The sequence below is a fragment of the Agelaius tricolor genome, unplaced genomic scaffold (genome assembly GCF_023055355.1).
Source record: "Agelaius tricolor isolate 1412-34295 unplaced genomic scaffold, bAgeTri1.0.p SCAF_3, whole genome shotgun sequence".
Lineage (NCBI taxonomy): Eukaryota > Metazoa > Chordata > Aves > Passeriformes > Icteridae > Agelaius > Agelaius tricolor.
The window spans coordinates 45,151,458-45,175,659 of NW_027269263.1; the positions used below are offsets into that span (position 1 = coordinate 45,151,458).

General features: G+C 36.7%; 1 protein-coding gene across 1 annotated transcript in view; it reads right to left on the reverse strand.

Annotated features, from left to right (window-relative positions):
* Positions 1-24,202, reverse strand: part of TFEC (transcription factor EC) — a 65,104-nt gene that overhangs the window by 25,961 nt on the left and 14,941 nt on the right. The window contains exons 2-3 of the mRNA XM_071423687.1: positions 12,433-12,663; positions 10,174-10,269 (exon numbers count right to left, since the gene is read on the reverse strand). Of these exons, the coding sequence (XP_071279788.1) occupies positions 10,174-10,269; positions 12,433-12,504 (168 nt within the window). The 5' untranslated portion in view covers positions 12,505-12,663. The remainder of the gene's footprint in view (positions 1-10,173; positions 10,270-12,432; positions 12,664-24,202) is intronic.

The window sequence follows — 24,202 nt, forward strand, 5'->3', positions numbered from 1 at the left end:
TTGGCAATATTTTTACTTTTGGTACCTCAGTAAATTTCATCAGCATAAATGTATCTTTTTGTTCCAAGATCACTTATGAAAATATTAGGTAAACTGAGATCAAGGATTGGTTATTGGTGCACTTCATTAATATATTTTTTATTTAAAAAGAAAAACTTTATTGTCTCTTTAGCTTGCTCCTTAGCCTGAAAGGAATTCTGTTCAGTTACTTTCTAAATAACTTATACTGCATTTTACTAAAATGTGTTCACACACAAGGTTGTCAACAGCAAACCTTGGATATGCAGGACTAGCTAAAAAATATTAATTCCAGTAGGAAACAGCTCTCCATATACCCAGAGGATGTCACTACTCAGGGATGAAGGAGGGTGTGTTTATCTTTAAAAAGCAGACACCTGACGTGTTCTAGTTGTCTAAAATGGCCAAACCCTAGGACATCAAGAGCTCTTCATCAAAGGTATCTGGACTGTCCTGGCAGGTCAAAACAGTTCATCAGCCAGCCTGTTTTCCCTTGAGGAACCTGCAAACAGACAACAGGATAGCCTGTCTTGTTATACTGCTGCCATTTCTCCAAGGGGCTCACTTCCTCACAGTCACTCTCACAAGCCCAAGTGTGATTAGAAAGGTCAGAATGTCCCCAGAGAAGATAGAGATCATGACCAGACTGCCTCTACCACACATCTTCATTCTGCTTGGATCAGAAGCGCTCATGAAAAGAGGCAAGTGGGAAGCAAGTTGCAGGAATAGTCCTGCTAGCAGGATCTTCCTTTGCTATCCTTTTTTCCAGGGTTAATAACTGCAGACAAACAACCCACCAAGAGTGCCTGTTTCCTGCAGTAGCAGTGTGTGGCCCGTTTCCACAGAAGCTGCTGTGCTGTGCAGAGCATTCTGAGGATCATTCACCCTTTTACACATGGTCAGATCGCCTGTACTGCACCTGCAGACTCGGCAAACCTAACAGGGAACCACTACACATGTGGCTTTACTTGTCACAAGGAGAGAGACACTATGTAGCTGCCTAACCTGAAAGGTTGAGTACTGTATCTGCAAGAGAAAATTTGTTTTGGTTCTTGGAAAAAATTGGTACTCACTCAGACTGCATCTAAAACAAAAGATTAGTGCAACATTTTATCATTTCCCACCCCTAAATATATCCCACTTAAATCATGTTTTCACGAGCTTAATTGATAGCGACACTTCAAGGAACAGTTTTGTAAAATGAGGCTACTTCTTCTTAGCCACAAAAAATGTAGCACCCATCTATTTCAATGTGTTTCTTGCTTAGTCATTTTAATTAAAGGAAAAAAGAACCCACAAAAGTAGGAATTTTGCACAATATTTACATTATTATCCCATACATGCATCCCAAATACAAAAATTTCAATATTAAATTGTGTCCACAGTTCATTTGCCATAAAAGTTTGTGTTTGTGGTACTGGGGTACCAAACATAAAAACACAGTTGATTGCTTGTCATACCTTTACAATTTATTCATGACAGGTAAACAAAACCCTTTTTCAATCTCTCAGGTTCACAGATTGACCTCAAAATATGCACTGGATTTGACCAATTAGTGAGTTGATCAATAAATGTATATTAACACATATTAACAAATTCATTTTCTAAATAACAATACCTGGTGTAATGGGTATTTGCAGGTTTTGACAAGGGGAAAACTGGGGCAGTTCTTGCATCTTCAATGTGTGTTTTAATAAATTGTGACTTTTCATCTTTTCAAATGTATTGCAGACAGGATGCATAATCTTGTCAATACAAGTACTGTGCTGGAAAGACTAGTGTTCAGCTTCCTTTCTCAATTGCTGTGCTGCTTGAAGAAAGTTGAACATAAGCTGTGCTATCCTTTTTATTTGTAAGGATGTGTTTGCACTATCAATTGCCAAAGAAGTTGTAGTGTACTGTTCTCAGAATCTAGAAGATTCCATTTACAGCTAAATATTCTTGGTTCTTTTGCAATTGCAATAAAACACTTATATTTGAGTACAAATGGTCTTCAGCAATAACAATTAAAAAATACTCCAGTTTCTCTTTTTATTATGCAAAGAGACTAGCAGAAAATACTATTCTTCTCAGATTTGTTTTCATCTGAAAAAATTGTATCCCCTTCTATATTTATCTTTAACATGTTTCATAATTACACAATCCTCAACCAGGGACTTAATGTTCAGATATATTATATCAGATATTATATATTATGCATGAAAACTGGTTCATTTTTTATCATCCAATAATGATCATCAAGGTGGTTCATTATTCATCAGAGAAAAATGAACTCTCTTCATATTCCAGTCATAGTACATTTCTGCCCTGGTCATATACTTAGAAGTCCATTGTCTAGATAAATGTCTGATCAAATATGACCAAGCAAAGGAATTTTCTGGAGAATCAACCTTTTGTATGACATACATGCCCTTTCAATTACTACCTTTTAATTGTATGTTTTTAGCTCTTTCTTACTTTTCTGATCACAAAATTAACAGACACAGTCCAGAAGTTAAGTGATGCTGTGATAATGTCATCATCCAGCTTGCAGCTGGAAATCAATTCACAAGAGTACTGCCCACTAAACCCCAGGTTCTGAAAACAAAAGATGCCAATTAAATTATAGATCTGTTAGCTATTTTACTGTTGTTTCACAAGTAACACCAGCTAATGCACCAATTCCTGGTTCCACCTTACTTCAATTTTGTTGGTTACAGCATGTAAATGCATATGTCAAATCATTTAAATTCTCCCTCTAAAAGCAATGAAAAGCACAAAAAAGTGGAAAAATAAAGCTGAGGGAGGAGTGAAAAAGACATTTATTTCTATCATATCCTCTATATATTTTATGCTTTATACTGTGTCCTCTGAGATGTCATCTAACACCTAAGTCTCTGGACATACTACAGTAAGGTTTCTGTGTTCTAGTGTTTCCACATGGGTGTACCATGCAGAATTTCATTTTGGTTGAAAATCTTTTCTGTAGTGTTTGATTTCGGATAAATTCATAAATGCATATTTCTAGTGTAAGTATAAATATGTATAAATATAAATTTAAATATAGTGTAAATAGCTACTTAATAAACTACTTTGCACACATATTAAAGGGCATTGAAGGCCTAGGCTGATGGAAAAGGAAGTGCTAAGATGATTATTAAAGTTGTACTTTTGGAAGTGTATTTATCAAAATGGACAAGAAATCCTTGTTTTCCACAAGGTAGTTTTGTCTTGCAGTAAAAAGCTGGACTGCACCTGGAGAGCAAAGTAGCCACCATTGTTGCCTCTGAGCTCACAAGTCTTTTATTCAACCTATGTAAATGCCATTGACAGAAATTCATAAACTTTCTCTCCAGAAGGCATCATAACCTGTATGCTGCAGAGAGCAGTGAGCTAAATATAATCTTCTTTATGGCCTGCCACGTCCTAGGGACTTCAAGTCTTGCATTGCTGTATACAGAGAACAACACAAGATGCAGCAGAGGCTTTGGGATAAAACAAAATCTTCTTGGTGGCCCCAAACAGCAGGAATTTGCTGGCAGACCCTGCTGCACAGGTGCTTGGAATTAATAAGGAATGAATACAGGGAGAGTTAGAAACCTGTTTTAACTATCCTTTTCTCTTACTGCTATTAAACAAATGTTAAGGTCTGCAATAAAGACCATGTTTGTAAAAGGTACTTACATACAAACAACTGTATATTTTTGAATAATACTTTCATTTCTGTCTGTTTACCTTTTAGAAAGAGGAAGCCAGAGAAGAGAAAAGAAAATTACCTTTTAGAAAGAGGAAACCAGAGAAGAAAAAAAGAATATTTCTCTTAGTTTCAGAGTTATGGAAACTTTACTACAGTTGCATGAAAATTGAGTCTTTTAGCTCCCTTTCGCCAGAGCTCTACCCCCAAAATAGAGAAGGATTAGCAGGCATTGGTCTGTTAGTGTGCCAGAGACAGAGCTGAGCTTTTTGGTCATTTTGCACAGCTTTTGAATGCTGCAGCTATGTAAAAGTAGATCACAGTTCTTCTCCTGACCCAAAGTAATGTATGTCCTTTTCTGTGAAGACCTTTTCTACAGCATGAGGTAAATTGTGCAGGCAAGAGGGCTGTACACTGCCCATTTCCACCTCAAACTACTAAATTGTGTGAAATAGCAAAAGCAAGCCTTCATCTGACATTCGCATGACATTCAAAACAGCAGTGGCAGTGATAACAAAAGATACTTCCAGCTGCAGGAAACAGGCCTGAGGAGTTCTGAATTTGTGCTTTTCATAGTTAGTTTTTTTGCAACTGAAGCAACTGAAAGACACAATTTCCTACCTAACACTTCTATAGTATTGAAGGAAGACAAAGAAAATATTTGCTCACCAGTTTTATTTTTGAGGCGTCTATTATTTCCTTAATGGCTACTGACTGCTCCTTCTCCTTCATTTTTCTTTTTTGTTAAACATGTAAATGATACCAGAGAGTGCTAGACAGAAGTTTATATACTTAGGTGAACTTTGATTCTTCCTTGGACTTTAAGACTAATCTAGTGTAGAATGTGATTGACAAAGCATTTTCATTGATGTTATGCAGCCTTTTCAAGTTAGCCAACCTAAGCAAATGAGGTTGTTAATGTTTACTCTGGCCCTTTCTCTAAAATGGTTTTGAACTTTAGCAGATTTTATCAATTTATAAGGGTTGCCAAATTACATCAGTATTCACAAAATAAAAAAGTACTCGTGATTATGCAGTAGGGGGCTGCCTAGATCAGCAATGCTATATGCACCTCTAGTGGAAAGCTGGCTTTACTTCATGACTGAATAATTGCAGCACTTGTTGAATAAAACACTTTGGACTATACCTACTTGAATTTCTTCCTTCTGTATGATTCCTGAGAATGGGACAGACAGCAGCTTTTGCAATCCATCCAGATGGTCACCATCCATATTTAACAAATAACTAATACAAATACAAATTAATAATGTCATGATGAGAAACTGTGACCTCAATGACCTTGCAATAGCAGTGAGATTTTGCAGAGTGAACCATGCTTTTACTAATAAATAGTGTCTCCCTAAAATCAAATGCAGAGTTAACAGATTTAATCAGAACTTTATACCAGCTGCAGTTAATAGAATCATAAAAATTAAAGAAGAAAAACATCTATCTGTCCTATCCTTATCTAACTTCTACTCCGTACCTGTACAACACAAGGTTTTTTCCAAATGCCAATGGAGCAAAACAAATACAAGTAAGCCATGCAGTCACTGAGGGTTTTCTCCACCAGCTCTTTTCCTGCAAGAGTGGCAGAAGTGAAGCAATCCCACTGACTTGACTCCCAGGCAGACTGGAAATAAAGAGTAGCTCCCAGTCTTGGTAAAATAGTGAACTATGAGTGTATGAAATTAAAGTGAAGCAGTGATCAGAAGATCCCTGAAGAGGTGGCCCATTGCAAGGCACCACCTTTACAGTGTATTGCCACCTTCCCCCAGCCCAGCTGTTTCCCCAGCTCACAGCTGACACAACCCCTGGCTTCCAGCATGCCCAGGTGCTTTGGCTTCCCTTCTCTGGTACTGGTTTAATTCTTTTCTCGACATTCTTGCTGCTAAGGTCATTCAAGGGGATAGTTAAAAAAAAACATTTCTTAAATATTACAAATAAATCATAGTATCATAGAAAGTTAATGGGTTGTTATGGACCTTAAAAACCATATGGTACCACCCTCCCTGCCATGGGCAGGGACACCTCCCACCAAACCAGGTTACTCAAGGCCTTAATCAAGCCTGGCCTGGAACACTGCAGGGTTGGGGCATTCACAACTTCCCTGGACAACCCATTCCAATGTCTCACCACTTTCACAGTAAATAATTTCTTCCTGCATCAACATGGAAACAGTTTTTTCCTGGCTTTATTTGGTACTGGATGTGGAAAAAAATTGAATGAAAAGGTTTTCCATGAAGTAGCTTTCAATTTTCTTCCAATCTGAAATCAACTGCTCCATTTAGTTTAGTCATTCAGTATTGACTACTCCAGCAACATGGAGCTGAACTGATTCAACATATCAGCAGCTGGGCCTCTCCTGGTGGCTTTTTGAAATCCAATTTCATGGCAGTGCAGTGCCTGAAGCATTGCTCTGCAACTACTTCTTAGCTCTCATTCCCAGCCATCTAATTGCTACAGAGCCTCTCACCCCAGGCTTCTTCAAAAATAGTGCTGAAAGCTCAAGTTTTGTGCACCAGAAAAAAAAAGTCAACTTAGAATCCTTGTAAACATTCACAAGATTAAATTACTTTTCTTGCTGGTGCCACCCAAGTCTGTGCAAGAGAGGCCCATACCATTGCAGAACATAAACTTCCTCTCACTTCATTCTCATTGCAAGCCAGTCAATCTCCTAATGCTTTTGCCATAAGTTTTAGTGGACTGCATGTCAAGTAGAGAGCATTATCCCAGTTGTACAGGGATTGTTTGGACTGCAACAGTTATTTCTGAATGAAAGTACTGGTAAATTGCCAACTATTTTCATACAGATCTCCACTGTGGTTGCTAGATTACTGGGTTTACTGGTGAGTCCTAGGGCTGTATATGTATATTATCAAAGCAAAACAACATTTAGTACAAAGAAGTGATTCATAAGATCCCATGTTGTTAAATTACACCTTGAAAAGCACAGAGATCCTAATTTTTAACTCTGCTCTTTCCTCTCTTCACTGTGACTAATGTTCTCAACATTTGCTTTAATATGTTTCTTAATTTTTTCTCTTTGCTGATATTAAAGCAATGTAGAGCAGAGCTTTTTGGTACCTGCCCTAGACTATTAATGATAGTGTGATATATGCTTTGTATTAACAGACCTAAACATCTACACTTCCTGTGTTCTGAACATTTGGAAGTACTAATATACTTTAAATTCACTACAGAATGGTAAATAGACTGTAAGGATTTTGAATAAGAATGAACTTCTGATAAAAATGAAAAGTATTTATTTTTCAAATGTCTGTCACCATATCTGACCTACATGACAGTTCTTTACTTCTAAAACTCACTCATATGTTGTTTCATTTTTTTAATGATTCTTTTATGGTCAGGAACGAACCTGCTGCTCCTAATATATACTTAGAGAAAAATATTGTCTTATAATAAACAAACACTATGCTGTCTGTTAATTAAAATTTCATAAAACGAAATTATTACAACAAGGAAAAAATACTTTAAATTGATGCCATCTTCAATGGTGTCTTTTTTAAATTAAGTCTTACCTTCTCCATAATGAACAAACAGTTTTCATTACATGATAGTTCATAAGAATAGTTATGATTTTATTTCAGTTATGCTTTATCAACAAATATATAATTTGGTTTACAAATTCTTTCAAAGGAATCAAGGCCTCTTGCATGTAGGGAAAACTAGTCTTACATTTTAGCTGAACTTATAAAAGATTGTTATAAAAAGTAGGTTTCTGCCATTAGGGTATTCTGAAGAGCAATAGAAAGCCAGAATATTCCTTAGTTTAAGCAATTCTTATGTAACCACCCAAAACCAGACAGTTTCATGAAACTGTAAATTTGGGTCCAAACACAAGCCAGATAATCCACTCCTCAGAAGCTGTAATTATTTTAATGAGAGATGGAGGAATGTTCTTATTTTCACTTCTCTGATTCTACTAATGCATAACTGTAATTCATTAATTCAGGGTCAGACAATGAGCCTTTGAGCAATTATTCACGAGTGGTCTCACAGAATTCAATGTCTTCATTTAATGTGCCATTAAAATGGTACATGGGTGCACTTAACTAAAGTAAACATTAGTTCACTGCAACACACAACAGGTTGCACTGTAAAAAGTGGAAAGGTTACTCAGCCACTGAGTAAGCAATTGAGAACACTGAGACAGAAAAATGGCATCATGAATTTATCTTTTATAAGAAAAGATTTTGCTGAAAAATTACTTGAGCCTTTTACCACATTCTGAAAACCAAGTCAGTCCATTTCAGAATTTCAGAGATTACTCTGCACAGTTTACAAAATCAAGACAAGTCCCAAGTAAGGAAAGTCTAAAAAGAAATTCTAAAAATACTTAGGAATTATGCTGGAGAATTTTAAAGAGAAAGCCAAAATCAGCCAGATACAGAGGCAACTCAGTCTCCCCTGTAATCTCACTCTGTGTTTGTGTCAGCCACCACAGCAGGGACCTTGTGCAGACGTCAGAGCTACTGTGGGTCCTTGCTGAAGTACAGCACAAACCCAGCACATCTCAAGGAAATTAGATGTTCTCTCATTCTTGATCATGCCTCCTAGTCCAATGCTCTTGTAATACATACATGTTTGGCTCAGATAAAGAAATTTCATTATGTTTAATATGATAATGAAAAACTGGATATAAAAAAATCATTTTCTACCTGCATCTGTATCTTTCTCTATTGCACAGCTAATGACCAAAATTTTGCTGGCAGATTTAGGATGTTTTTTGCTTGAAAGATGGCTTTAAACCAAGTGGCATGAGCTAAATGCCTGAGATCATCTCCATATGCCTAATTTGTTTGTATATTTTTAAAGCACACAGTGCTGAAAGAGAAGACAGCAGAAGCAGAGGCACCACTCCATTTCCTCACACCAGTGCAGTTTGCCTGCCTTGCTGAAGGCAGGCTTTATTTTGCCACAGTATTGAACAGAGCAATTTGGAAATGTGTGCTACTCCCTGGCTTACCTAGCAGCCTGCTGATTTCCTCAGCACAAATGAAAGTCCAAATACCAAATACTTGTCCCAGAGGCACTTCAAGAGTCCCAAATCTGTGCAAGTACAATACCATCAAGGTCTAAAAGACATTGCAGATTTTTTTCCTCATCAAGAGTACGGTATTCAATAAATTTTAGAGACAAATGTCCTTCAAGGCTGAAGATAAAGGCTAATGAACCTGGAATTAGGACAGATTAACATCATCCAATTTTAAAAGGTTTTGAAGGGAGTATGACTTCAACCCAAAACCCAGAATTCATGCCTCTCATCACCATCCCACGCTATCATACCAGAAATTATCCTCCCCTGCCTCACATCAATTTGAGCCAAAATATTAATTCACTCCCCAGGGACCATTTCTTTGCTATGTTCTGTACAGACATATGTGTAAATCAGTCCAGCTGCAATAGTTCTGTATCTGGCATGCAAATAGCAGGTGTTCATGAAAATTTTAATTGGCATTAATGCTGGACTGTAGAGTGGGCAACACAGAAGAGTAGCGATCTTGTCTCTTGAGGTATTTTTGGAGCTAGGGAAGTTCTTTTAGCCGGAAAAAGCTGTTCCCCCAGAGGGCGATAAAGAGCCAGCACCTATCCTTGTGACGTGCCCTTGGTGGATTGTCAAAGCCTCCGACAATCCTCCTGCCTCCATCGGGGGGAAGCTCCCCTTTACCGGTGCACAGTTTAAAGCCCTGAGCACAAACAGTTCTGGACATCAGCTAGGGTAGAAAGGACAACATACATCCTTCTGTAAAGTGCATTGATTACAGGTATTGATATGTATTACTGTCATAAATAATAACACTCTTTGTGGATTTGTGTGCAGAAGAGCTCCATCCTTCCTCTTCAAATATGTAACATATATGGAAACATAAATAGCCTTTGTTAGTCCTCTCACATTTATCCACAAAGAGACATCATAAAACTGAAGTTTTTTACATTAATTCTTGTGAAGACGTAACATTCCTCTTATTTGTTCTTGAAATTATTCAACTAAATGCAACTTGTCTGTATGAAAATCCAGAACTAGAGCCTTGCTTTCAGGATAAGATACTGGAGAAACCACTGCACCATAGAAACTATTACATGGGGGGGTTTAAACTTTTTTTTTAGTTGTGGTAGAAGGATGTTTAAGCAAGGCTTTAAATGGCCTTCTAGGGTCCAGAGACTTTTTATCCTCATTATTTTTAGCACTGCAAAGACATCAGTAACTCCAATGGGTCATGAACCAGGCATTTTGCTGGGCTAGATCCCCAAATGCTATTCAGACCAGTTAAAACAACTATGTGTCACCACACTGGTGCGCTTTTCTGTAATAATTATTGACAAAAATGCAATCAGCTGAAGAGAAAGAAGAACAGTCCACTGATACTATTCCTTAGTCTCTGAACTGTGATGTGCTTGAATCACTCAAAGAAGTTTTCTAGTATAAAAAGCAAAATGAAGGTCAACAAAATACTTACAGTTCTTTGCATTAGTAAAGGAGTTTCAGAACAACCTATCCCTTCATCATTAAAATTTGATTCCATATTGATTATGTCTTCAATAACTTCTTCCATCTGATAAAATAATATTTTAAGACAAATCAGTACAAATAATAATGGAGAAAAGTTATTTTTAAAATACAGAGGATTCATCTTGAATATCTATTACAGCAACAAAACAATTTCAGAAGTTTATATCTTCTGAATAATAACTCAAATTCTGAATTCTGAATAATATAATTCAAACATTTCTATACAATATTCACATTTTTTTACTTCTTGTGAAAACAGTTGTGGTTTAGCAAGATACATCTTTCTCTTAAACACCAGCCCATGCCTGTATTTAACCCCTTATTGCAGCACCATGATCAGATGACAGGAATGCATTGTTAAGCTGTAACTGTGACCTATCATCTTGATCAAATGTCATCTTGATCACAGTGCATTGCTGCATTGGTGCAGGAAGACTGAAAGGAGCCTGTGGTTCTGCAACTGTATGAGTCACTCCAGGTTTGGTGTTACACGTGTCCCTCTTGGGCAGGTAGAGGTTTCTTTGTTTAGCAGTACACTGGATACTTTTCCAGACAGCCTTCTGGTCTCTGTTTTGATCTAACCTGGCCAAAAACTACTGAGGCAGCTCAATAATTACTTGGGATGAAATAATGAGTACTTTGAAGGCCTATAGATACATCTAGGCCAAAGTCCAACATGAGTTTTCAATGATGATTACGGTCTGGTTCCATTCACAATATAATTTTGGGAGAGATCCCATGATAAGCATGTCACTTTTAACTCTGTTATCTGCAGCTCTTGGAAGCTGAAGAAGTTGTAGATGGTCCTGTGCAATGAAAGTATCACACAGACATGGGACCTTTCAACACAGAAGTTTTGGCCACATGGCCCAGCACAACTCATGCATGCATTCCTCTACCTCTCTAAAACCAGAGAACACAGAACTACTGTGCCAGCAGTTGTGCCTAGACTTATCTAGGAAAGCACCATCAGGGCCAAAATGATACCAAGAAATGCTGGCAATGAAGCAATATGAAGGAGAGCAGTTTACTGCACCAACCTGGGTGTTGGCTCGATATTATTTACTAATATATCTATAGTCAACTCTTAACCACAGGGCACACCCACATTAAGAAATCCCATTGTGACAGCAATCCATCCCCCTGAGTTTGAGATGAGATTTATCCAAATCATTGCAAAGCTGCCAGGATCTTGCCAGTGCCAGGTATCACCCTCCCAGTCTCCACCAGGGTGGAAAGTGGTACAGGGCATGCTCCTGATCAGACCCCAAATGCCTGAGAACAGTTTCAACACAATGCACTTTGCCAGCATGGAGGTGGTCACATAGGTGTCCACAAAGGCCATTTAAAATAGCATTTTAAAGTCGCTCCAGTAATCCATACACCTGACTCAAAATGTCAGTTGTCAATGCAGAAGGAATGGAGAGGCCCCAGATGAACTCTCCAGGAAGCTTTATGGGCTCCCTCATGCTTAGCTATGTTACATCCAAATGCTGGAATGAGTCATGGTGTATTTGTAAGATTCTTCTGTTCTATTAAAGTCCAAGACATGATACAGCATCTCCATTTCTCATTTCTGTAGGAATTCCTCTCTTACCTAATAAAGTCTCTTTTGAAATCTATTGAAGTATTAAAAGCCATAATGACCTACATCTCACACTGGCTAAGAATCTGATATTGTTATTATAGCTGAACCTCTATTAAAATCAATGGTGGCACTAAAGTTAGCATATCTTTGCCAATTTACTCAAGATAACCCACATAAAAATATAGCAGCAAACTGAAAAAATGAATAAGTGATTTTTTTTCAGTTATGTATTGAAGGTAATCTGTATTTAACATTTTTCATGCAGCTAGGTTAATACCTTCAGACAGAAACAACTGCCATCTGTAAAAAGGGTGTTTTTCTTTGCAAAGTGCATATTCAGAAAATGTACAGCAACATGTGATGTATATGTAAAAAGATGCAACAATACATTTTATCTGGAAGCAGTCTAAAAGCTTGATCCTGCAGTAAGCTACTCACAGGCACGTGAGAGAACAACCCACATAATTCAAAAGGACACAGAAAGCAAGTGCCATAACCCCTTGAAAGTTAAGAAAGTCTCGTCTTGCCCACTTGTAGTGCAAGGAGGGTGATGCAACAGTTTTGTAGCAGTAGACAGAGCCCAGTTCCCCATTCTTTCTTTGCCCAGCTCTCTCCTACCGCATTCTCGTGTTGGCCCCCGAGGGCCAGCAGCTTGGTGACCGGGCTGTCCCCGGCGCTGGCGGGGGCCATGGGGCCGCCCCGCAGGATGGAGGCCACCCCCAGCGGCTGCGCTGCGTGCGACAGCGCCTGGCTGGACAGCTTGGTGTCGAGGGTCAGGTACTGCTTCACCTGGTGCCTCTGGCTCTGCTGTATGTGGTATCTAGACTGATTTTCCAAGTGTGTTTGTACCTGGGAAGGAAAAGAAATAATTGCTGAAGTTTCAAGTTGTTAGTATCAGGATTTATGCATATACTCACTTAAAAATATTTCAAATCAATAGATTCAGCTTTAATAACACTTGGATAGAATTATTACTTTTTTCACTTTTACACATATATTTTTTATTTCTTTACCATTTTCCCCTTACACAGGTGAACAAACACTCTGAATAATTATGAAGAAAAACAGATTTAGAAAAGATAACCATGTTCCTGAGAAAAGACCAGAAATATGCTACACATTTTTTTCAGTTAAAAGTGATCTCTCTTGAGATCACTGCAATCAAATCCACATGCATATATGAACCCTAAAATTAATACTGACTCTTTTGTGTATGAAAGAGTAAATAAATGCACACAGAAATATCATCCAACCAATTTTAAATAATAACAGGAATACACCTTTATTCACACCTCAATCCTCAATTGTCTCACCTGGTAATAAGTACAGTCACTAAAATGAGGCATTGCTGTAGTTTGGCAATAGAGTCCAAGCTGTAGTTCTGAATTACTGTTCACTATCCACAAGCTGTGCAGACTTCTTGGAGTGCCTCTTGAGGACAGATCACTTTTTTAGTGGATTGAGCTTCATAAACTGAGTCATCATGCCAAAATGGCCGATTGAGTAAGAATTTGGGTCATCCTTTGATTGTAGAGATTGACAGTTGCCACTTCACACAGCTCCCCTTTCAGATCAATGTCACATTTCTGCAATTTAACTACCAGAGGAGCACTTCATACACAAACCTTACTGTCAGTTCAGCCCTGTGGCTCTCTTCTCTTCCTATGGCATGACTGGTAACAAATGTCTTATCATAAATTTTTCTCAAGTGGCCTTTGTAAGCATGATTAATATTTGTTAAATAATAGCAAAAATTGCTTTGAAAACTTTGAAGACTTTTTTCTGAAAAATATTTAGTCATTTAAGCAAACTTCTTTTTGATTCCTCTAAAATACATAAGCAGAGATAGATAGCCATAAAAGCAATTTTCATCTGAAGAAGTCATGTTTTTGTACATATTGCAGTACCTACTTTATTTTAATTGTTCCAGTATAATTTTAATTATGTTTCTTTAAGCTAATTTCTTTAAACTAAATTCATATAAAAAAGACTAAGCCATGCAGTAATGAATATGAGATTAATTACTTTGATGTAAACAAACCCGAAAGTTATTAAATAATATTCCATTAAAATACTGGTATAAGATCTTAAATACACTGTTTGGATTTTCCCCTGATTTATGTCAGGAAGATATGCATAATATATAAGGTTGCAAAAATTTCATGTATATTTGGGATTTACTTACATCATTATTTGTCTTAACTTAGATTTTTGTGATAGTTTTAGAAAGTGTGTAATGCCCTGTTAAAGTTCTAATTTATCATGTGTAAGGATACATGTAAAATCATAAATAATTCAGATACTTATGCATCTAGTTAGTCCTTCATAATTAAGATCATAATGAAAATTAGATACTCAAGCATTTTCTTAAATGACAATCCAATGTAATCTATTGCATGCCAATTAAACCATAATATTATTTTTGAGCAAAATCAAGTATATTAAGGGAAAACAAATATGTCCCATTGGATGGCTGGAGCAAGGATTCTCTGCACCCTCAGTGTCTGCTGTTCTTTCAGAAGCTTTCATGGACAATTCATGATTCTGCTGGACTCTACACCCACTGACAGAATCCACACGGGGTGACACTGCCCAGAGCCTTGCAGTACCTAAACTGATGAAAATCTTTCCAGCAGCACAGTACTCTGCAGTCAACAGCTTTGAAAACACAGATTCTTTATGTGGCATAAATGGGAGTTGGATAACACACAGGCCACAATCGCATTTACTGCATTTCACCCCTACTAATTTTTTATCTTTAATGAAGCTGTTGAAGTCCTTGTAACAAGCAAGGAATTTCTGCCTTAGAATTTCTACAGGCCTACCTGAAGCATGAAATCAAGAATATTGTATACCTTCAAATTAAATGGGAAACATAAGAAAATTGCAGTGTCCAAGATCTATACTACCGTGTTTTAAATGTGTTTTAATAAGGAATTTTTATAGATCTGCTACAAGAAAACTGCTGAAAAGTCAATGGCTTGTTTTTTTTTTTCCTCTGGGCTGCAGATTGCTAGTGGGAGACCAAAATCTCTCTGCATCCTGTTTTCTTAGTGAACCACCACAGGGCCATCCCACTGGGCAAAGGGAAGATCTGTGTAAGACATTCAGCTAACTGCTGATTAGGTAAAAAACAGTTTTCAGAAGTGCTTATTTAGTGTGATAATCTTTCAGTGATTATATCCTGTCCTGAACTTACACAGGCAGAAAAAGAACTAAAGCTTTGCTGACAGGATCTATGTTGCTGTGGTTTTGCAAACCCCTCCACCCCTTTACTGTGCCAGTCACAGTCATTACAAAGCAGAATCTTTGAGGTTAAAAATAGATCTATGCCCTGATTTTCATCTTCATATATTCTAAATAACTCTTAATACTCACTGCTAAAGTAAAGCACTTTTTAAACTCAAACCACAATGTAAAGACAAAGCAGAATGGGAAACCTATTTTTAAAATCATATTGTTAATGTACAATAAAAGTGGACTGGGGGGGAGGGGAAATTCATACTGTGAGAAAGGAATACTGAGATTTCAAGTCAAGTTCTTCAAAAGTAGAACTTATTTTTAGAACTGTCTATATAATATGTGTGAACTAGGAGTAAAAACTCAAATTCTCATAATTTTATAAAACCAGATAGTCCAGTGTCTCATTCCAAGCATGACTGATTTATCCTCCATTGGGATGTTGAATGACTTCTTTTATATCTTTTATCAGTGCTACGAAGGTAAGTTTCAACTTAGATTTTCTGAATATTGCAGATGACTTTAACTCTTTTAAGTAGGTATTGCAAAAATCGCAAATGTTAAACTTTGACCTGATTTTGAGTTTCCTTTTAATGATGCACAAGGAGCATTTAAGCACTGGCACACACAGTTGCCCTGAGAGGCTGTGGAATCTCCATCCTTGGAGATTTTCAACACTTTTCTGGACAAGGCCCTGAGAACCTGAAGAAGCAAAAGAAATCTAAAAAGAGACAGGGAAATTTGAATTGATCGTCTGCATATAGAAAATATAAATAACCATTATCAAGTCTGGTGAAAAAAGCATGGTGTCAGGTTAGAAGTTCAGTAAAATAAATGCAAAAAAGCAAAAGACTGAAAGATCAGTTCCACATAAAGTAATCTCACAAGTAAAATAACCAAGATCAACATAGACTTAGCTGCTTAGAGACCTTAATCATGGGCATGTTTTAGAGCCACAAAACACAATCCTTCTTAAAAAAAAAAAAAGAAAAAAAGAAAAAATATTTTCCAGAGTAGAAGAATTTTTTAATTTTTTCCCAATAATCCTAATATGATATACTCCAGCAGTGCCACGAGACCAGTTTTTCACCTTAGAATCTTTTGCGGAATTCCCATAATCTGTGACAATATTTTACCAGAGTTTATGTGGAATTTTAAGATTCAGATGTTGATGCTGATGCACTTTTTACTGCCACAACAGTCTGAATATAGGGTTACCTTCTTTTTTTTTGTCTCTGTGGGTCAATGAATATTTAGTCCTTTGTTTAAAGCAGTAAAGCATGAAGGAAGACCCTGAAATGCTTTCAGGACAGTGTATCCAATAATCTGGCACATCTCTGGAACCTGGATTCACATCTCTGACAAAAATTAAGCAGTGTGATTTGATAAAGCAGATCTTTGAGCTCTCAGCAGACCATTTTCTATTAAATGCCTTTCTGCCATCCTATTGTTTTGTGAGATGGATGGCCTTGCTTGTTGGTATGCCTGATTTCTATTAATAGCTAGCAAAAGATGGGCACTCAGTGACCACCTAATGATCCAGACCCTGACTCAGACAAACCTCAGACACAGCCCAGGACTTAGTGTTGTTCTACTGGTACCTCTGCTCTAGCCCATGGTGTAGTGGCTTCCCTGGCCCTTCCTGCCAAGTGCTCCTGATAGCACATCTGTAAAGTGTAGCAAGGTGATGAATTTGTGCAGACGAAGGGCTGGTTCTCCTCCCAGACATTGCCCTGCAGCAGCTCTAGCAATGTACCGTAAATGCTAATTATCTAAGATTATTTGAGGAATGAAGGACAGCATAAAACCTAGCAGTTAATAGATTATCCACTCCCTTCTAGGCACTGCTTTGGTTTAATATCTGGCTTTCCTGAACACGGTGAATTTAAAGTCTACTCAGAACCAGAAACTTCAAGCATGAAGGGACTCAAAAGCCTCCAACAGAAATGCAAATATTATAACTCCACCACTTCCACAAAGCCAAAACAGAAATGAAAACTTTGAGATGGATTTTGTAATCCAGAAAAAGATCCCAGTGCACAGGAAACTGACTGTACCTATTTCTATTTTATATCTCACTGACAAGCCAGTTCTGGGAACAAGAATATAACAGCCTTTCAGAATTACAGATGCATATTCAGACTTCTTCAATTGCTCTGTCTAATTTGAGCACACATCATCATGTTGTAACACTGCAGTACAGTTGTGTAACATCTTTTCCCATATTGACATTGTTTGCTTTCTTTTCTTATATGTTGCACAATGGCATAGCTAGACTTTCAGTAGTTTATTACATAAACTGTTTTACTTCACAATTTGCTGATGGATTTTTTCTTCTGCTAGTAAAAGAATATATAGAATGTCAAATTTAAGAAAAAGTAGCTATTTAGGGGACCTAAAGAAGGAATGAACAATGCCACTGATTCCATTAAGCAGTAGTGCTACATCTTTCTAGGTGTAGAAAGATGCTCTTCCACTAAGAGCAAGCAGATGACATCTGTATTCCCAGGCTGCTTAGCCCAACATCATTCCCAAGAGAAATAATAGGAAAACTGAAAAGAGATTCAATTAATAAATTATTAAAATATAGGAATATAATTAATGCTAGTCAACATAGTTCTGTGCAAAATAAGCCTTGTCAAACAAATCTACTTCTGCTCTTTGATGAGATTTTAAGTTAGGCTGCCAAAGGTAACGATGTAGGTATAATACACTTCAACTTTTGTGTGCCTTTTGACTTAGTATCACTCAATATTCTAATTAAAAATATAGCACTGCACAGTATCAATAAAGCGTGTTTTAACTGGATTAAGCATTGGCTGATGAGCACGCATAAGAGAGTGATCAGCAAAGGCTTGGCATTAGAAAGAGGGGCTGCTCACTCTTGTATTACTCCTTTTACCATCAGTGATTTGGGACTAATGAAAAATAAAACAAACTAAAAAGCATAAATATTTTTAGACTAGTGTTCCCAGTCGAAGTGATACGAATCTGCATGTACTGGAGGAAGAAATACAGGATGCAACAATGAAGTAAACACCTCAAGCAATGAGTCTGTAAAGAACCTGGGGTCATAACAAGCCAGCAACTCAGCAGGAGCATCCCACTGATGCTATAGGAAGAAAGGAAAAATGGCATAAAGAAGGTAGTGAATAGGGGCCTGGCTTTACTCTGCTTTTTTTTTATGGCTCAGGCGAGATAAATAATGGAAGCCTAAAAATATTTCTACCCTAAATACTTTTGAAACACTGTTGAAAAGTACAAAGTATGTAGAAAAGAACTATGAAAGTAATTGGAGACTGAGAAAGGGATATTTCAATGAAAGCTTAAAGAAGCTCAGTTATGTTCTTGTTGTCAGTTTGTGAAAAAAAATTGTGAAATTCATGGGACATTCTGAATGTGGAAGCTAGCACAAAAAGCATGTTAAGAGCCACTAGCCACAAACTGAAGTGACACATAGCAGAAATTGTGTGCATAAACAGTGAAGTACTCAAAAGGAAGTGCTCTAACTACTGCTTTCTTCAAACAAACTATCGATGACTTTCCGGGAGAGATAGAATATCCAAATCCAGGGTGTACTTTTATCAAACATATTCTTGAACTCAAAGCTGTGTACTAAGGTAATTACTGAATGCAATACAAAAGTCCATGATTTTAGAGGAATTAGAATGAGGAGTCTAATAACTCTTGCTGTGTTTAGATTTTATGGGCTTCTGGACTTGAGAGCTGGCTATTTTAATGACAACTTTTGATATAAATTAACTCTGGATTTAAAAAATGCTTAAACATTTGCTACAAAATAATATGCTTAAAGATGATCATAGTATACTGGACAGAACTCAGCAGACTTCACTGAAGTTTGCCATTTATACTGGATATTATTTTGTTTCAGTATTTTTAATAGCTTTTGAAGAAAAATTTTTCACCCTAATAGGATTACATCATTCATCATCAATCCTGAACACAACACCTCTCTGCAAATGAGTGATGGGACTTCATGTTCTTTTCAGCCACTGTACTAGAAAATAAGCATTTAATTATCCACTCTTAATTATTAAAATGTTCTGTAACTACCCAGAAATTTTAATTCCATTTTAAGATAAGAAACACAGTCACAACACAGACCATTTTTGTTCCATATCTTAGGACTTTCAAATGTATTTTAAATGTTAGGAAAAAAAAGCATTTTTAGTTATGAAATAATCCTTTTTAACATCTCTTACAAATGAATATCAGTTGTTTGTTTCTCCTGCTCTCTTTATTAAACTTTTTGAGGGAAAAATATTAGTAAAATTATTTAATAATAAAATGAAAATTCAATTTAACTTAGGAATTATACACTTCTGTTCTATCCCAAAGACTATCACCAAATACTGTAGCTGTTCACTTTAATGTTTAGTTTATAAAAGCATGTGTGATTATGCCAATTAATTACTTAAGCTAAACACAGTAATTAATTTTTAAATGTGAATATTTTTCCTATAGGAACTTTGATCTGACTAGATGAGACCTTCCCATTAATATGCATGAAGAAAGAATACAAAAGACATGTAGTCTGGAAACTTAGAGCTGTGTTTTGTTGATGCCTTACAGTAGCTTTCAAGTTAAGAAAAAAATTTCATGTGACTCTAATGCACCATTTTTCATTTATTTAGCCTTTGACATCATATTCGTCAGGAACTTGTGAATATTCTTTCAAGGGTGAAGGGACTGAAGAAGAAACATTTAAAAGTTCATTGACAAAGACCATCTCTTCAACAATGACTACTTCTTGTGTCTTTTAGTATCTCAATGTCTAAAACTAGCTGATAAAGGTGGGGTAGGGTGGGAGTAATTGGAAATTCTCCATCACACGTCCAAGTATTACAAAAAGCAAGAGGAATGTGGGAGCAAAACAATCTGCCAAACAGACTTTTCAGAAATCAGTGCTGGGTAAGAAAACTTTCTTTGCACAGCATAGGCAGCAGAACAGTGTTTCTCTCAGGAGGAGGAAGGCAGCAGAGCTCTCAGGGCTGTGGCTAATAGAAACTAGATCTTACAGCTAACCATTTCCTGACAAATCCCCATGCAGGCACTGGGATTTTGATAACATTTCCCCATTGTTGCATTCTCTAGCACTCACTGAACATTGATGGAGCTCAGTCCTTTCAGGTATTCCTCTGCTAACCTCCTTGTGCAATCAGAAATGAGTTGGGGGAAGCCAACTACCTGCACTGAGCAACTACAGAGACATTATCAAAGAGAGCACTTCCATTTGCACCCGTGTACCTGAGACACTCTTGGCTTCTTAATTGAACTCCTGCAGTTAAGATACACACAGCTCTGATGGCTCCTTATCCATCACCAGCTTGACTTCTGAAGAAAGGATCCCTAAGGTCTTAAGGCCAGCTTGTCATGTTTTAAAATAACAATGAGTCTCCATGACTTTGTGGTCTTCACTGGTAGAAAAGAATCAAGTTTTTAACATTGCACTATAAAAACATCTTATAAAGTTAAGCAAAGCAAACTACAGGAAGTATTTTTACAAAACCATCCCTTTGATTTAACTTGGAATTTAAGCTGAAAATCTAAACTGTGAATGAAACCAACCACTACAGGTAATAGGCCACACAAGCATAATAATGGCTCACAATCAAATTAAGAAACCGCGGCTAATATCCTTACTTTGACTCTGCACTGTGACCCTCTCCGTGCTCTCACTGATTCATGAAATCTGTGAATATAATAAATCTTTACTGTTCCAGTTCCTCTTTATTGTTGGTGTTATTACAGGACAGTGAATATGACTAGAGCATTTCAAGAATGTGAAGAAACTTTTTGTATGGCGAGCTACATTTGAAGAGCTAGGTCCTGATACCTTTATTTAACTACTTGTCTTTGCCTCCAGAAGTTATTCAAATTAGGTCAGTTACTAAGTTGCTATTAAATGGAGAAGATCATACCACAACCAAATTCAATCAGTTTTGAGTATAGAAAGCACAATCATCTCGTTTTGAATTAAAAATGTTAGTGTCAATGAGTTTCCATCAGTGTGGGTTGTTCAGTCCTAGCAGGAGAAACAAAGTAGCAACTTTAAAAGTCCTGTATTTGTCAACTCCAATGGCTAGCACAGACCCATAGAAATAGCAGTTATATTACAGTTATAGCAGCATGGAAAATCTGTAAACAGAATGATGTATTTTATTCAACAGTTCAAGATTTTCTGGTAAATGTCATACATCTAAAAAAATCTACTCCAAAATATAGGACTCATATATAACAGGCTAATAGACTATACGGAAAATTCTTGCAGACACAAAAGCTTATATTTTAATTTCAGCATTTTTAACCATTTAAGTTCCAATGAAAGCACTCAGGGAAGACAAAAGATGATTGCTTTATAAACACCCATATAGTCTTTTTTGTTCTCCATCTGTAAAGTTTGTAATATAGGTCTGACATTGGAGAAATGCAGTTGGTATGTGTGCTATATTTATGTGTAACAATAATTTCAAAATACTTTGGTTTGTTCTTCGATTTCTAATTTTTTTCATGTTGCAGCTATAATATTTTTTTCAATTTTGTCTCACTTTAAACGTTAAGAGAACTCAGAAAGTAATCAGCCTTAAAATGTACAAGGAGAGATCATGAAGTAACAAAAATTTTGTCATTCTTTGCTGTACACTTTTTCTGGCTGCCCAGCTGAGCAGACTGTATCTTTTGAGATTTAGTGATGGCAGTAATATCTATCTTGTTGAGTTACATCTAGCAAAACAGTCCTTGAAGCTAGATCTAAAAGGTGTATTTTCCTGGTATGTAAAGATATGGACATCAACTATAATGTAGAAAAGTACTGGTGGTGAAACTGTAAGAGCAGAAAACAGCACATTCACTTTTGAGTATGTGTCTGAGGGAGGGGCATGTCTTTTTGTCCTTACTTCCTCATTCCTTTGGACTTCACTGGTTTTGCAGTGCGAGCTGAAGAAAATTTCAAAGCCTGAACAAGTAAACTTACCTCTGGTGTGCTATTCTTCCACAAAAATAAAGTTTAAAAAGTTTAGTCATTTTGGACAAAATTTCTGGGTTTGCCTTGTTCTAATATGAGATATTCATGAATGTATGCCAAGGGGACTACATCAACATCCTCAAAATAAGAAAAGAAGCTATTGGTTGAAAAGCACGGTCAGTTTATTAAAAGTGGTAACAATTTCACCACCAGATGACAGCACTGCTTATTACCCTGTTTTTTGTGTGTTTCAGTCCTCCCTCATTTTGACAACAAACTGTAAAGAAATATGCACCCCCCCCCAGCCCATGCACTGCAAGAGCAGAGGAAATAAAGCCAGTGCCACAAGGTGGTTTGGTGAGGCAGTCACATCAGGGAGGCTGATCTGTTGGACAAGATATTTTAAACCTGTGAAGGGTTATAGCTTCTGTAAAGGCACAGACAAAACTAGCTTCAGTCTGAGAAATGTGCCTTCTATTTCTATTTCCTCAGCCTCAGAATGATAAAGAGGGCAAGGGGGGAAGCTTTCAAAGTAGGCATCTTAGGTTCAGCTTCACAACACGATTTTTGTGAAGTCAAGGCAGCAACATCATTTTAAGCCAGTTTAGGATCTGGCCACAGAGTGTGCTTTCATACAAAGCGAGCAGATTGGGTTAGCTGACAGCAGTAGGTGATGTTTCTGTTAAAAACAGGAATGGCACTTCAAGGATAGCTATATGACAAAGTTATAAAAAAAGTTTAAAAAAAAAGTTAAAAAAAAAGAAAAAAAATTTTTATCAGCTGGTAAAATAATTTTTTAAAAATCTACCTGGCCTATTTTGTGTCTAAATATGTTTTCTGGCTGTAAGTGGCAATGAGTCTGAGCGTGTTCATGCCCCAAGGATGCTGATGACATGCTGTTCACAGAGTTAGCAAAAATTTCCTTCATTACCTGAATGTAGCCAGAAATCTGTGTCCTCTTTTGGCAATACACTTCCACTTATGGACTGAGAGTAGTAGCAGTGGATTTACAATGCATTAAGCATGTGACCTTTGAAATACTTTAATAACTTCAAAGAATTTGAGTTTGTCACTACTCCTAAAAATAAGAGTTAAATAAAGAGCCTAGCTGTAAATGAAAAAACACCTAATATTACCAGAAGTTATCATGAATATAAATGTTCACTTAAAAATTTGTAATTGATTTTGAGGAATATTTGCTTAACTGTAATTTTTTGTTTGGATCAGAAAACAGGCATTTCAGACTAACACTGATGAGCATCTGCTGGAGACAAGGCAAGCAAAAAATTTATTTGGGGAGCACTTACAGCATGCAAAGCTCCAAACACTTAAGTTTTACTGTACTCTGCAGTTGACAGGAAAGCTCACAAAAATAGCATAATTGGTACTTTCAGTACTGAACTGAGAAAGCAGTCTTGCCTTTTGATGTGTATTTAAACTAATCTTAGTTCACAATATGTTCCATTCAGTACTAACTCAATTAGTAAAAAAAAAAAAGATAAAATGTTAATGCCATTTCTAATATGCAGCAGATCAAAATTCAGCCTTTACATTCTGAAATCAGCCTTTAAAAAAAACCTTAGAACCAGAACTGCTGTAAAAACACCATAAATAGAATCAAAAGTCATCCTAGCAGAAAAAATCACGTGCTTCACTGTCAGAGTTATACTCTACAGTATTTCCATCTCAATTTAGGTACAACAAACCTTTTTGCACTCAGTCGACACTGTAGAATAGGAGTTGGAGGAAAAATATTAGGCTAAGCTCAAACTACTTAACAGTTTCCAACTAATAGCCACTAAATAAAAACATTAATTAACAAAAGATGATTGATTTTACTGGGATTAGAGAAACTCCCACTTAGTTTAAATGGGAGTTCTGTGTGAATATGGAATTAAAGCTTACTACTGGTAAGCCATTATTAAGAGCGTTATTTCTAAGCTGTATTGTACAGAACAAGTTTTTCAAATTAAACAATCCTAATGTGGAAAGGAATGTACAACTTAAAAAGTTGTTAGAGTTGCCTGGAAAAATTATTGTGATATCTATGTACCTGTGTGAAATATTTTTAGTTGAAAGAAAGAATATTTAATAACAATAGCTATTATAAAGAGTCCTTAGTATTTTGCCACAGAATTTTCAGCAGGAAAACATCACAGTGTT